This window comes from Syngnathus leptorhynchus, chromosome 1 (assembly GCF_054491065.1).
Source record: "Syngnathus leptorhynchus isolate UIUO chromosome 1, UIUO_Slep, whole genome shotgun sequence".
NCBI classification, from domain to species: domain Eukaryota; kingdom Metazoa; phylum Chordata; class Actinopteri; order Syngnathiformes; family Syngnathidae; genus Syngnathus; species Syngnathus leptorhynchus.
This window is the reverse complement of record NC_141195.1, coordinates 723309-738985: the sequence shown is the minus strand read 5'-3', so window position 1 is coordinate 738985 and position 15677 is coordinate 723309. Positions and strand designations below refer to the sequence as shown.

Genomic DNA, 15677 nt, shown 5'->3' with positions numbered 1-15677 from the left:
GAAAAGAGTCCAAGCCCCTCTCAAGAGGGCTTGTACCAGAACCACAAATGTGTGTGGAGGCAAGTCCAACTATGTCTAGTCTGAACTTTTCTGCCTTGCACACCAGCTCGGGCTCCTTTCCAGCCAGAGAGGTGGCGTTCCATGTCCCAAGAGCCAGCTTCTGCAGCCAGGGATCGGACCGCTTTGTCCGCCGCCCAACTCACTTTGCACCTGACTGCTTTGGCCCCTCCCACAGGTGGTGAGCCCAGGGGAAGGGGGACCCACGTTTCCTTGTTGGGCTGTGCCCGGCCGGGCCCCATGGGCAAAGGCCCGGCCACCAGACGCTCGCCTTCGAGCCCCAACTCCAGGCCTGGCTCCAGAGAGGGGCCCCAGTGACCCGCGTCCGGGCGAGGGAAAACAAAATCCATTTGTGCTTTGTCTGGCCCTTCACCTTGGACCCGTTTGCCATGGGTGACCCTGCCAGGGGCATAAAGCCCCAGACCTTGGCTCCTAGGATCATTAGGACACGCAAATCCCTCCACCACGATAAAGTGACGACTCACGGAGAGGAGCAGAAATAATTTTATTCATTTTTGTTTTGTAGGTTAAAATGTTTTATGCACAGTTGTATTCATTTTTGTTTTGTAGGTTAAATTTTTTAAGTAAGTAAGTAAGTAAGTAAGTAAGTAAGTAAGTAAGTAAGTAAGTAAATAAATAAATAAATAAATAAATGAAGTTTATTTCTGAACATAAGATCGACCAAACACAAAATCACTTTTTCACATTTTCACATAATTTCATGCCATGCCAATAAGGCAAACAAATCAACATCAATGTTTTTTCCTACCCCTTTTATACATCATAATTCTTAACATGGTTGCTGATTATTTTTTTCAAAATACAGTAACTTAATTTAATTTAATTTTGGAAATGAAAGCAGTTTATACAATAATATTCTGGAAAGAAAAATAAATAAGATTTAGACTATATAGCTGAAAACAGACAAGCAAAAGATTTCAATTACTATAATTTTCTAGTGTAAAATTTTCAAAGTGTTTTTTGAATTGGGCAATGTGTTTACTTTCTTTGATCGGTACAGGTAACTTATTCCATAGCTTTACCCCATTGACAGATATGCACATGCTTTTGAGGGTGGTGCGCACCTTAGGTTGTAAAAGATTCCCCCTCCTTCTCAGACTGTAAACACTTTCTCTTTCTATGAACCATTATTGTATATTATTAGGGAGTAATTCTTTTTTAGCTTTATAAATAATTTGTGCAGTCTTGAAATCTATCAAATTCATACATTTTAATGTTTGTAATTTAATAAAAAAAATATTTGTATGTTCACAATTACCAACATTGTTGATAATTCCAATTGCTTTTTTCTGCATTGTGCATACCGTCTTCAGGTTGGTTTTGTAGGTATTGCCGCATACCTCAACACCGTAGGACATGTAAGGAAGAAACTGCAAGCAGTATAAAGTGTACATTGTTTTCTGGTTCAGTAAGCATCTGACTTTACAAAGTATACCCACGGTCTTTGCCAATTTTGAACAGATGCGTTTGACTTGCGGTTTTCAGCTGAGACTGTGGTCAATTATTACTCCCAGAAAGGAGTTTTCATAAACTCTGTCTAATCTGGTGTTATCACACAATACTTCAAGAGTTATGTCTTCTGGGATTTTTCTTTTCCCAAAAATCATAAAATTGGTTTTCTTTATCTTAAGAGATAATTTATTCGCGTCAAACCACAGTTTTAGCTTGTCAAGCTCATCAGAGACAGTTTTCATTAGTTGTTGTAGGTTCTCTCCTTCACAAAATATATATATAATATGAATAGTTTTGGTCCCAATATTGATCCTTGTGGAACACCGCAGGTTATATTTAAAAGCATTGACTTTTTCTCTCCCATCTGCACAAACTGTTGCCTATGTTCTAAGTAGCTTTTTATCCAACTGTACCCTGTTCCCCTAATCCCATACCTTTCCAGTTTTTGAAGCAAAATGTCATGAATAATTTTATCAATGCTATTTTGACACCAAAAAAGGAAAAGCAAGGCTGCGAAAGCTGAACCGCAATATAGCGAGGGAACACTGTACCATCAAAATTTGCTGGTCTCATGGAGTACTGTTGTACAGTACGTCCTTAAACAGCTGGTCCAGCTCAGTGTCTGTCATGTTCAGCATAGTGGACAAGGTTGCTACATTCATCTACAGTCGTGCGGCTTTAAGTGACATACAATACAATACAATATGTCTTCATTTATGTGTATAGCGCTTTCACAACACAGCTGTCGGTGTAACGAAGCATGAGAGACTTTGCTGTGACTTTGCAGATGGTGTGGTCGGATACTCACAGGGTGGGTTGTGCTGCCCACCTGTGTAACAGAATGGAGGGTCTGGCGTGGGAAAAGATCTCATTCCTGGTGTGCAACTACTTCCCAGCGTCAGTGCAAATTTCTCTTGATTAATAGAGCTAATGATAATAGTAACAGCACTGCTACCTAATGACAGTGCTAGTGCTGCTTTTTCATCATTACTATTACTATTACTATTGCTCTATTGCTAATACCTAATGACAGTGCTAGTGCTTCTTTTTCATCATTACTATTACTATTACTATTGCTAACAGTACAGTTGTTCACCATTAGTGGTACTTTCTTTTTCTTACCACAGCTAATGCAAATGTTAAGAGTAGTAGTGTTTGCAATGTGCTTCCACTGAAGCATGTGTGTGTGTGTGTGTGTGTGTGTGTGTGTGTGTGTGTGTGTGTGTGTGTGTGTGTGTGTGTGTGTGTCTGTCTGTGTGTCTGTGTGTGTCTGTGTGTCTGTGTGTGTCTGTGTGTCTGTGTGTGCAGTGGGAACTACGAATCTGAGCGTCCTTATGTGGAAGGAGACTCTTGCTCCCGATGTCCGGAAGGACTACAAACATGTGAAAACAACCTTTGTGGTATGACATTTTACTAATTACTTAACTGCTAATACACATGCCCTTACGCACGTACGCACATGCACACGCACGCACAATTTTTAAATAGTTTATTTTTATTACATTACATACGACATATGTAATTTGACGATGCTATACATTAGTTTTTGACTGCATTACTTATTACACTGTTTTCCTGTTTTACATGAGACATTATTTGACCAAATTAAAAACGACTTGATTGAGTTACATTACATATTACATCCACTATGACGCGACATTACACACTTCATTATTTTAATTTGTATTAGACATTACATGATCTGACAGGACCAGATACTACAATTGCCTGCTTTACACCATTTTTTTTTTTTTTTTTTACATTGTAGTACATAAACATGCCAATATTTAACCAGGTTACATTAATGTAACCTCCTAACTGTGAGGCGGACGTGCTACCCAGTGCGCCACCGAGCCGCCTTATATACATCTACACACACACATGCATATATATATATATATATATATATATATATATATATATATATATATATATATATATATATATATACATATACACACACATCTATATATATATGTGTGTATATGTATACGTATATATATTGGATTTATATGTGTGTATATGTATATATATTGGACACACACATATATATATATATATATATATATATATATATATATATATATATATATATATATATATATATATATATATATATATATTATAACGTATCACCTGTTGTAATATGAATCTCAAAATAAAACTAAATAAATAACTAATAATAAATAACTAATAACTAAAATAAAAAGGGAATTAAATGTTAGGGGAAGGGGGGGACCTGTTGTGTTCTTTGATGAGATCCTTGCTTAATGAAATATGTCACAATATGTCAGCTAAAGTCTGTTCAATGTACAAAAAATAATGGTAAAAGCTATTAAGATATTATCTTTGGGTGTGGTTCGTAGTTGCTGACATGGATGACAGTGACGGTGGAGAAGAGGAAGACGAGGAAGATGCTGCAACAACAGAGTCATTCTACCAGATCACCAAAACCAGCACAACAGGCAGACATATGCCTCAGTCCATGATTCCCTCTCTTCTTCCTCCTCTTCTGACATCCACGCCCACCTTCACCCCTGGTGATAAAGAGGATGAAGAAAAGGGTGTACTTGTTCATCCTTTCGCAACAACAGAGTCTCACCACGACAGGGATATCACCACCAGAACTAGCAGGACCACCCATTCGTCAATGACCCAAACTCTTCCCCTTGTGACACCCAAACCCAAATTGTTCTCAGGTGAGGAAGAAGAGAAGAAGGAGGGTGTGCTTGTTCTTTGCCTTGCAACAACAGAGTCATCCCACCAAGCGGACATCAGCAGCAGCCCAGGGGAAAGCAGCTATGAAGAAGGAGGAGGACTCAAAGACAGGACAGGACAACAAGAAACAAGACCTCAAAAAGAGATTACGAGTGAGGCATCCTCACTATCTTCACCTACGCTCATACTTGCCTCTTTACTCTTCTTTAACTTCATCCTCATCATGCTAGCATTGTGAGAAACAGGACAACACATATGCACACCAGTACACATGTACAAACACACATCTCTATTAATTTGTAAAAAAAAATACTAATCATGAAAATGCTGTGGATGTGGGGATGTGTGTACATTTATAGTATCGGAAATATATTTCATGATAGTAAGTACAATATTTACACGCAGCATGGTCACTACCTCCTTTGAGAGGTTCTGGTTTCGAAAGGCAACTCATACTCTGCTGTGAGTTTTTAGGTTTTATGAGGTAACTAGATGATACTGAGCAATGGATGCAAACAAACCTGATGGGATAACTAGCCGAGAGTGACGATTGTTAGTTTTCTTTAGTCTGCTGCTAAATGTAAATCCTTCAAGGTGTCCCTTTAATGAACTTGAGTGACACGAGGACATTTTTGAAAATTTTATGTATTTGTTTTGAGTTTGACGAGCCTTCTTTGAGGTTTAAAGTTGCAAACAGGAAGTATATAAACACCTCATAGCTATCATACTGTAGCTACCAGCACAGCTAAGAACAATAGTTGTATATAATAAAGTTGTTTTTTTTTCTCCATAAAATGTGTTGTCGTTCTGGACAAGTGCTAAAGGCTATTACACACAGACACACAAACACACGCACACTGTCATGACTCGTCCCCCCGATCGTGTCCATATTGTCATAGTTTCTGTCCGTGTGTCTGAGTGCTCGCCCCTCCCCTCCTGTGTGCCCATGATCAGTGTGATTATCATCACCTGCCTCTCGTTACCTGTCTCTAATTTAAGTCCTGTCTGCGTGTCAGATCGTTGATGTTGTTCTTGTTTGTTGAGTTCTGTTTTCCTGTTCTGTCTGTTTGCCAACCCTGTTGGTCGGTCAGTCCCGTTGTTTTGTTAGGACGTTGTGTTTGTTTGCAGGAGGTTCAATTGGTCCTATTTCCCCATCCTTCCTTCCAACGACCTTTTCCCTCAATAAACCCTGGTCCAATCTGCATTTGGTCGCCCTGCTCCATTCCGTCCGTGACAGAACGATCCAACCATTTCAGCGACCAGCGCTTGGACCACCAGCTTCCGTCCGCAACGCCCGATCCGCGGCCGCCATCGGAGTTCCTCCCGGCGCATCAGACTCGTGGCCGCCATCGGGCTCCACCCCAGCGTCGCCGGACCCGCGAATGCCGCGGAGCTGTCACCGGACTTGCGGCCGTCGCCGGAAATGGTGCCAGCAAGGCCGGCTCCGCGGCCGCCATCGGACTTCGCCCCAGCGACGCCGGACGCATGTGCGCCATCGGGATCCACCCCACCGTCGCCTGACCCGCGGCATTGCCGGGCCTCGTGCCAACAATGCCGGACCCGCGATCATCAGAGACCCCGCTCCCACTGCTGAAACACGCGTCTGACACCTGCTGCTGCGTGCAGCTCTCGCTTCTAGTGTTGGCTTGTGAGTGAACGATTCGTTCTAAATAACGAATCCTTTCAGTGAACGAATCACTTCCTGACGTAACTTCCCGTTAACGAACGAGTCGTGAATTGCATTTCCCGTTCACCAACGAACGAATCTGTGAGTGAATGAATCGGTGAGTTACTGATTCGCATTTCCAGTTCATTGCGAGAACGGATCAGTGAAGGAACGAATCCTGACTTTCCCGTTCGCGAACGAGTCAATGGATGAACTGCCTTTCCGTGCATCAACGGATCAGTCAGCGAACGTGTTGCGTCTCCGAGCGTGAACTATGTAAACCAGAATGTAGATTTACGATTTGCTTATGAAATAACGTGTATGTGTGTATATATATATATGCCTAAATATTGTCATAAAATATATCGACTGCAGTTTCATGTTAGATTGCTGGTTTGAATTGTACATTTATTATATTTTTGAATAAACATTCATATTGTAACTTGTTTGGTGTTTTATTCCTTGTTTTTATATTCGCCAAACAAAACATAAATCAGACATTTGGTTAACTGCTTTATATAACTATGTATACGTGTTTTACATTGTTATACGAGTTGATGTTCCCAAAATTAACAAATATCAGCATAACGTTTGTTTTCAACCTTTTATTCAAGCACATTCGACATAACACCATCAACTACAAGCCAACAAATACAAACTTAAATTATCAATGTCGGCATAACGTGTGTCGGCTGGCAATGGCATCGTGGCAATACTGTCACTCATTCGTGAATCTTTGCGAACGACAAATTAGCAGCAAGTGATAGATGGAGGGACTTGACGAGTCAGTGACGTAATTTCCTGTTCACGAACGAGTCAGTGACGCAACTTCCCGTTCACGACCAGGTGAGGTACTGTGTCCAAAGGATCAGTGTGTAAATTCAAGATTCAAGAAGAATTTATTCGCCATGTTTGAGCGTGCCAAACAAGGAATTTGACTTCGTTACATCACAGTCACTGTTCAACATTTAGGTGACTAACAACACTCAAGACATGTGAAAATGACAAATGACAATATTCTCAGCCATCCCCTGATCTTAAACTCCCATGAGGGCAAGGAATAACTCAAATCTAGGGGAAGTGAGAAACCTTGAGAAGAGACCACAGATGGGAGGGTCCTGCTTCCAGGATGAACAGGCTGCAATGGATGCAGAGAAGACACATAGTGCAAACAGTGTAGACAATCCAAAAAGGTGTGGAGAGCAGGATGTTATTGCACAGCAATGACTCTGAGACTCTAGGAGAGGTGTGAGTTCATCAGAGCTACAGCCTGGGGGAAGAAGCTGTCTCTGTGTCTGCTGGTTTTGGCGTACAGAGCTCTATAACGCCGTCCGGAGGGGAGTAGTTCAAACAGACTGCAACCTGGGTGAGAAGGGTCTGTAGAGATGTTGCTTGCACGTTTCCTGGTCCTGGACAGGTACAAGTCTTGGATAGATGGGAGGTTGATTCCAATTATCTTTTCTGTAGTACTGATTGTCCGTTGCAGTCTGTGCTTGTCTTGTTTGGAGGCCGATCCAAACCAGACAGTGATGGAGGTGCAGAGGACAGACTGGATGATGGCAGTGTAGAAGGTCTTCAGCAGCTCCTGTGGCAGGTTGAACCTCTTGAGCAGTCTCGGGAAGTACAGCCTCTGCTGGGTCTTCTTCCGGACAGAGTCTATGTGGCCGGTCCATTTCAGGTCCCGTGAGATTGTGGTACACAGGAACTTGAAGGTGTCTGAGGAGAGTATAGTATTACTGCGGATAGTGAGGAGTGAAAGTGGTGAAGGATCTCGCCTGAAATCTACTGTCATCTACACGGTCTTGAGCGGGTTCAGCTCCAGGTGATTTTGGCTGCACCAGTGGACCAGCCGCTCCACCTCCTGTCTGTACGCAGTCTCATCACCGTTCCGGATCAGTCCGATGAGAGTCGTGTCGTCTGCATACTTCAGGAGCTTCACAGGAGTCACCTGAGGAGAAATCGTTGGTGTAGAGAGAGAAGAGCAGTGGGGAGAGGACGCACCCCTGAGGGGCGCCAGTACTGGTGGTCCTGGTGCCAGATGTGATGCTCCCCAGCCTCACACGCTGTCTCCTGTTGGTCAGGAAGCTGGTGATTCAATGACAGGTGGAGGCAGGCACCGCGAGCTGAATGAGCTTCTGATGGAGGATGTCAGGAGAGATGGTGTTGAACGCCGAGCTGAAATCCACAAACAGGATCCTGGCGTATGTTCCTGGGGTGTCCAGGTGGTGCAGGATGTAGTGCAGTCCCATGTTGACCGCATCATCCACCGACCTGTTTGCCCGGTAGGCAAACTGGAGGGGGTCAAGCAGGGGACCTGTGACATGCTTCAGGTGGTTCAGCACCAACCTCTCGAAAGATTTCATGACCACAGATGTCAGAGCGACAGGTCTGTAGTCATTCAATCCTGTGATGGTGGGCTTCTTGGCCACTGGAACGATGGTGGAGCTTTTGAAGCATGAGGGCACCTCACACAGCTTCTGGGAGTGGTTGAAGATCCGTGCAAAGGTGGGCGCCAGCTGCTCAACAAAGACTTTCAAGCAGGAGGGTGACACGCCGTCTGGGCCCGGTGCCTTCCTGATCTTTTGTCTCCGGAACACCTGGCGCACTTCCTCCTCACGGATCTGGAGTGCAGGCACGGCCTCTGCAAGAGAGAGATTAGGTGACAGCGGTGATGGAGGTGTGGACAGAGCGGTTGTGAGGGGAGGGGAGTATGTTGATTGTGCTGCAGGAGGTCCTGTTGTGTGGGAGGACCGATCAAATCTGCAGTAGAACCTGTTCAGCTGGTTAGCAAGCCTTGGGCTCTCCACAGGACGGGGGGGTTCGTTTCTTGAAGCCCGTGATGCTATGCAGACCTTTCCACACTGTTGAAGGATCAGGATTGGCAGAGAGGTGTCTCTCCAGGCTCTCCCCGTAACACCTCCTGGCTCTCCTGACCTCTCGGTTCAGTGTGTTTCTGGTCTGCTTGAACAGGTCCCGGTCGCCGCTCCTGTAGGCCTCCTCCTTGGCTTTGCGCAGCCTCCTGAGGTTAGGTGTAAACCAAGGTTTGTCGTTGTTGTACGTGCAGAAAGTCTTAGTCTGCACACACAGATCCTCACAAAAACAGATGTGTGATGTAACAGTGTCAGTGAGTTCATGCAGGTCTGAAGTTGCAGCTTCGAAGACTCCCCAATCTGTGCAGTCAAAGCAGGCTTGGAAATCCTGCCTTGACTCCACTGTCCACTTCCTCACAGTCCTCACTACAGGCTTAGAAGTTTTATGTTTCTGCCTGTAGGCCGGGACCAGATGAACTAGACAGTGGTCCGAGAGTCCTAAAGCTGCACGAGCCACAGAGTGGTATTGCATCCTTAATTACGGTGTAGCAGTGGTCCAGTGTCTGTGCCCCTCTGGTGGGTGGGACACGTAATGTGCTGTCTGTATCTGGGGAGTTCGTGTGCGAGGTTCGCCCAAAACAATGATTAGTGAATTTGGTAGAAGTTTCTCCATGTCTGTCACCTGGTCGGCCAGCATCTGCGTGGCTTCACTCGCACGCGCATGTGGTGGAATGTAAACAGCCGCCATGACGATCGAGGAGAACTCCCGTGGTGAATAGAACAGTCGGCAGTTTATGAAGAGTGTTTCTAGGAGAGGGCTGCAAGACTCTTTCAACACCGTAACGTCAGTACACCAACGTTCATTAATGTAGAAACATAGTCCACCTCCCTTTGATTTTCCGGTGAGCTCCGCTTTGCGATCTGCTCGCATTAGCCGAAACTCAGCTAACTCCACGGCGCGGTGGGGGGTGCGTTCGGTAAGCCACGTTTCAACAAAACACAGCGCGGCGGATCTGCTGAAATCAGTGTTCCTCGAAGTGAGGAGAAGCAGTTCGTCCATCTTGTTCGCCAGGGAGCGAACATTTGCCAGATGAATTGATGGTAGGGCAGAGCTGAACCCTTTCTGCCTCAGCTTAACGAGGGCTCCGGCTCGTTTTCCGGGCCGTCGTCGTCGGCGTGCTAGCTTGTATAGCATCGCCGCTCCAGCTAAAATCTCCGGTAAACAGTTTGAATCTGAGAGGACAGGAGAGAAAATACCAGAAGGGTGAGGGTGGAAATCTGATGCTCTACATACTGAGCTAAACAGTGAGTGGTGTTGAATTATAGAAAGAAGTGTTAATTACCCGTATAATAATTGGTATTATTATTATATATAATAATTGGTGGGTGGGTGGGGGGTGTAGTTGTATTGTTTGATGTGTATGGGTTGTTTCCACGGAATGTTGTAAAAAAAAACAAAAAAACGGATCAGTCTGGGGGGGACGATTCGTTGAACGATTCGTTTGAACGAATCTTTTGAGTGAACTGATTCGAAAGATTCAGTTCACCTAAAAGAACCGGAATTCACATCACTATTCGCTTCCCTATGCCCCTGTGTGCGGCTATGACTCTTCCCGCTGCACGCGGCTTTCAACTCTTAGTTGCAGCCGAGCGCGGTTCTGACTCCGTTTGCCGCAGTGTCTGGTTCTGTTACCCCTAGTTTCCGCCGAGTGCGGTTCTGTCCCTGAGTTAGTGCCGATTGCGGTTCTGTCCCCGAGTTTCCGCCGAGTGCGATTCTGTCCCCGAGTTGTTGCCGATTGCAGTTCTGTCCCCGCATGTGCTGCCGATTGCAGTTCTGTCCCCCCATGTGCTGCCGAGGGGGCTTCTGTGCCCCCATGTGCAGCCGAGCGCCGTTCGGACTCTCCATATGCCGCCGAGCGTGGTTCGGACTTTGTCACAGACCAGTGGGGGTCATTTGGACTGGTGCGCCTTGCTCCATTCCGTCCGTGACACACAGATTTATGTATATATGCATTTCTGTTATAACTTATATATATATATATATATATATATATATATATATATATATATATATATATATATATATATATATATATATATATATATATATATATATATATATATATATAAAAGTTTCAGTTATTATATAACAGGATATATATATATATATATATATATATATATATATATCTCCATCCATCCATTTCCTGAACCGCTTTGTCCCCACGGTAGCCTATCCCAGCCATCATCGGGCAGTAGGCGGGGGACACCCTGAACCGGTTGCCAGCCAATTGCAGGCCACATAGAGACAAACAACCATCCGCACTCATACCTAGGGGCAATTTGGGAGTGCTCAATCGGCCTACCAAGCCTGTTTTTGGGATATGGGAGGAAACCGGAGTGCCCGGAGGAAACCCACGCGGTCACGGAGAGAACATGCAAACTCCACACAGGGTGGGCCAGAGGTGGAATCGAGCCCGCATCCTCCTAACTGTGAGGCGGACGTGCTACCCAGTGCTCCACCGAGCCACCTAATTAAACAAAATATAAAAGCTAAGCAGTTTTCGAGAATCGAGAGCGGACGTCTGCGTTGTTGCGCAACCGTGGAGTAAAGCTAAGGCGTTATAGCCCAGTGTAAATGCCAAGTAACGTCACTTCATGTCCTCCTTTCCTTTCGTTAAGTCCTCCTGAATGTGAAACTTTAGCATTGAGAGAGAAACTGGTTAGTTAAGACAAGTCAGATTTATTTATACAACCCTTAATCACAGATATGCCTCAAAAGGCTTCACATATTCTTTTAATTCTAATCAGAGTGTCTGAGTGTCCCTAAACAAAATGTTGACGGCGATTTAAAAATGTGTTTGCCCTATAAAAGCTTACACAGTATGGTTTATTCATATACATTACAAGGTATTTTATATGACACATTATATTATTACAGTATTACTATGATCATAAAAATCGGATGTGGTAGCAAAAAATTCAGAACAGCCTCTGAATCTACATAAAATATCTGTTCAAGTTTTACTTCTAGCTCTGATTTGAAAAATTATGTAAAAAATTGATGACCATTGTTATCTTTCAAATCATGACCAAAAAAACTATGGTCTTGTAAAATATGAGATAGGAGCCGGATAGGAGAAGAGCGACAAGGCAGAAAGAGAAAAGCCAGAATGCATGTATTCAGCAGTGATGGTCTTGGCCAATCACAGTGTGTGGCAACCATCTAAGCTTTGCGATTGGATGCTGGTCAAAGGCAGAGAGCGAGAGAAATGGAGAGAGGAAGATGAGGAAGAAACTCTTTACCATTTCATCTATGTTTCTTACGATGGAATGCCTTGCACGCAGAGCCATCATGGTGCCTGCCTTTTCCCGCCAGGAGGAGCAGGACTGAGGAGCCAACGTTGTGGATTCTTCCTGTCATTCCCGCCCTCCCCCCCCTTCCCCCTTGCCATCCTCGCCTTCCTGACAACACGTAAAACCAGGCCTGCAGCAAGCATGGGGTGTCACCTCACTAGGACCAAGGTGAGTGACCTTTTCCAGGGAGAAAATTAAGTCAAAGACATGTTTCTTTGGATACTTATTGATTTGTGGTTACTATGGAAACAAGGTTCAAAATATTGTGCTGAAACTGGTTGTGTTTATGTGCTATGACAACATCTGAGCAAACCTTTTTCTAAGTCGCTTTTATACCTTTCTCAGATCAGTATTTAAAATCTCAAAACTACTTGTTCAATTTTCACATTGTGTCTATTTTGCATATCAAAAAATGTTTATCATTTTTTAATACAATTTGCTTGGTATGTCCATACAAATGATCATGTAGAATCCTCACCTGTTTACTACATTATTATTTGTCATGTTGATCAAAATGTTCAGTAGCATAAATGGTCTCTTGAATCGTCTCATCCTTTAAAACAGGGATGAGCAGCTAAACTCTGAGTGGTTACTTTTCCACAAGAAAATGTGATGAAATGGGGAAAATTGAAAAATCAGAAGAAATAAAATGCAAAAGATGAAAAATGGGGATGTTCGATAAAGTATTTTGTGCTACTGATACCAATCGTCCATGAGTGTGATTGTCCGAAACTGAGCCAATACTGATCACGTGTGTCACGGATCGGATGGAGCCAGGGAGACCAAATGCAGTTTGGACCAGGGTTTATTGAGGGAAAAGGTAGTTGGAAAGGATGATGAAAAGAACAAACCAACAGAACCGGCATACTAACATAACTTAACGGAGGCAGCGTGACAGGGGTAAACGACTGACGGACAGACCAACTTGCAGAGAAACTAAACGAACAGAAAGACGAGACAAAACGATGAGAAACAAGACAACAGACGAGACTACAGACGAAAACAATCCAACAGGTGATCCGATGCCCGGCTACAGAAGCTGGCTAAAGGAATGTGGAATGTCACTTCTCTGACAGGAAAGGAGCCCGAGCTTGTGTGTGAGGCAGAAAGGTTCAGACAAGACATAGTCAGACATGCAGCTTGGGTTCTAGTACCAGTCCTCTCCAGAGAGGTTAGACTTTCTTTCACTCGAGTTGGCCATGCTGAGTGGCGCCGAGCAGGTGTATTGCTCCCCGTCCCCTCCGCAAGGTGCCTGTACATTGGGGTTCATCCCGGTAAGTGAAAGGGTAGCCTCCCTGCGCCTCTGTGTGGGGGGATGGGTCCTGACTGTTGTTTGTGTCTATGCACTAAACAGCACTTCAGAGTACCCACCGCTTTTAGAGTCCCAGGAAGAAGTGCTGGAGAGCACTCCTTCTGGGGACTCCGTCATTCTGCTTGGGTGACTTCAATGTCCACGTGGGCAATGACAGTGAGACTTGGAAAGGTGTGAATGGGAGGAACAGCCCCACTGATCGGAACTCGAATAGTGTTCTATTATTGCGTGACATGGATTGTCAAGAATGAACATCATATTCAAGCATAAGGGTGTTGTTGGATTTTTGTGCACAATTTGGGAAGCGCGCTATCCGCGCCTCATGGCAAAAGCCATAGCCAATCACCTGTTATCCAATTTACTCACCGTGTGCTCGTTTTATTTTTTCAGTTTTAGGCAAAGGCTAAGACACCGAAACAAAATTTAGACTTACCCAGGTTGGTTGAGTTCAATCACAATTCTTGTTAAGAAACCTCTGTTTTCAGGAAAAATACAATTCAGCTCTGGGCCTTTCGTGCGACCATGCTCAAGAGCAGAAAGTCTCCATTCAGAAAAGGCAACGTTCAAGGTTCTTTGGTCATCTTATATTCAGTTGCACATGCCAGTGTGGGCCGAGTTTGATGGGTGATGAGTGGGGTGTGGCAAGTTCGCAGCAGAGTTTGATTCGATGGGAGTGGGTGCTGATTCGGTGAGAGCTGGTTCCGTGGGGTTGGGTGCTGATTATGGGTGATACGGTGTGTGTGTGGTGTTGGAATTTATTTCTAATTTAACATAAACTCAAGTTACTAATCTGACTCCAATTTGTGACCTTACCCAACTGCCACTCATCCAACAATATGCGCGCTCGTTCTGCAATAGAAAGGTATCAGGAAGCCGGCATTTTCACACACAAGTGGATTTATTCCTAACACACAAATCTAATACATCACCTGGGTCTCGGGTCCCTCTCAATACACCTCTGTACGCCTCTGTTGCCACCAGCAGACGTACTCTACTTCCGAGTTGCCCAGCCATTAGTTATACTACACAATATGCAAATGGCACATCAACAAAGGCATTCTGTCATTATTCTATTGGCTATGTGTATACTGCATTTAACTTTAGCTTGCTCTTATTGGTCTTTCTTCTCCTGCAGAATCACTTGCTCGCTCCTCCTGGTTGTAGTTTTCCATACAGGGTCACCAGTTGTTATCCACCAGCTGCCCCTGGGTCATCTTGTCCTCCTTGCTGCTCCTGGGTTATCGTTTGTTCTGGAACATTTCATTCGTGCACATCCTTGCCCACATATCTTGTTTTGTCTCCACCGTCACACACTCAGCACTTTACAGTTTCATACTCTCATACACAGGATGTCTAATGAACTACTTTAAGATCAAACTCTTATGTTCCTTTATTGGGGGCTGTTGTTTTCCATCCCGTCTTTCGGCCTTTGCGATCGATCACCTTTGCCCGGGTTCTTGGTTGTTTTCCTTCTGCCGCTCTTCCTCTGGCACCTCTACCGGTTTTATCTCCAAGTGTCCTTCCTGGAAACCATTCTTGCACATCCACTTTGCCCACTGTTGCATACCGCCCATTCATCATTTTTTCAATTTTGTCATTTTGTACGGAATTATGTGAACTTTTGGCTGTGATCTCATCAATTTATTAATGTTCCCTGACTATGCAAAGTTTGTACTCACCACTTACCATGTTTTTGTTTGTTTGTTCTTTTGATACTCCATGTGCTTGCTTACATCATATTCTTTCCAACCATATCTTTTCTTTGTTAAGCAAAGTATTTCCATCTGTCCAGAACGTTCAGTAGTAATCGAAAAACTGGCGTCTAGCATTAGTCAAAACATAAGATATAATCAAGTACTGAACATTTTTAGACGACTTTGGCAGTGTACGTGATTTAGAATATCATCAGGCATGCATTAAACAGTTCCTTAAGGGTCATTAAGCTATTACATTTCAGTTTATCTGTTTTTGTAGCTAGGCAGGACTTTTTGTATTTCGACCCCATTCCTTCCTTTCTTTGCACAAACGATAGTTTGTATTTATTTATCAATGGCAGCGGAGGTGCATACTCTACGTGTTACGTGAAGTCCTCTGATTGGTTTACCACCTCGATCTACGTAAGACGTAACGTCCACTGATTGGTTCATCGGGTCTACATATTAGTCAAAGTCAAAGTCTGCTTTATTGTCAATTTCTTCACGTCAAGACACACAAAGAGATCGAAATTACGTTTCCCACTATCCCACGGTGACAAGACATATTACACAATATAAATACTTGTAAA

At 44.0% G+C, this 15677-nt stretch overlaps 2 protein-coding genes and 1 long non-coding RNA gene across 8 annotated transcripts in view; 2 read left to right on the top strand and 1 right to left on the bottom strand.

Annotated features, from left to right (window-relative positions):
* Positions 1-6226, top strand: part of LOC147061367 (uncharacterized) — a 44495-nt gene extending 38269 nt beyond the window's left edge. Inside the window, exons 4-6 of one of the 2 annotated variants that reach the window (XM_085928300.1) lie at positions 2318-2427; positions 2839-2930; positions 3897-6226. In XM_085928300.1, the coding sequence (XP_085784426.1) occupies positions 2318-2427; positions 2839-2930; positions 3897-4486 (792 nt within the window). In that variant the 3' untranslated portion in view covers positions 4487-6226. The remainder of the gene's footprint in view (positions 1-2317; positions 2428-2838; positions 2931-3896) is intronic. The other variant, XM_085928309.1, reaches the window with a different exon arrangement.
* Positions 6227-6522: 296 nt separating this feature from the next.
* Positions 6523-10152, bottom strand: LOC147061366 (uncharacterized). 4 transcript variants are annotated; one of them, XR_015066625.1, is made up of 3 exons: positions 10068-10152; positions 7975-9957; positions 6523-7862 (listed from the first exon to the last, which is right to left on the bottom strand). It is a non-coding gene; the product is annotated as an uncharacterized LOC147061366 (long non-coding RNA). The 4 variants fall into 4 exon arrangements; XR_015066624.1 differs by having other exon boundaries at positions 6523-8185; positions 8261-9957; XR_015066622.1 differs by having other exon boundaries at positions 6523-8555; positions 8687-9957.
* Positions 9296-15677, top strand: part of LOC147061365 (uncharacterized) — a 32689-nt gene continuing 26307 nt past the window's right edge. For both annotated transcript variants that reach the window (XM_085915693.1, XM_085915723.1), the window contains exons 1-2: positions 9296-9825; positions 12073-12249. In XM_085915693.1, coding sequence (XP_085771819.1) covers positions 9823-9825; positions 12073-12249 — 180 coding nt within the window. In that variant the 5' untranslated portion in view covers positions 9296-9822. The remainder of the gene's footprint in view (positions 9826-12072; positions 12250-15677) is intronic.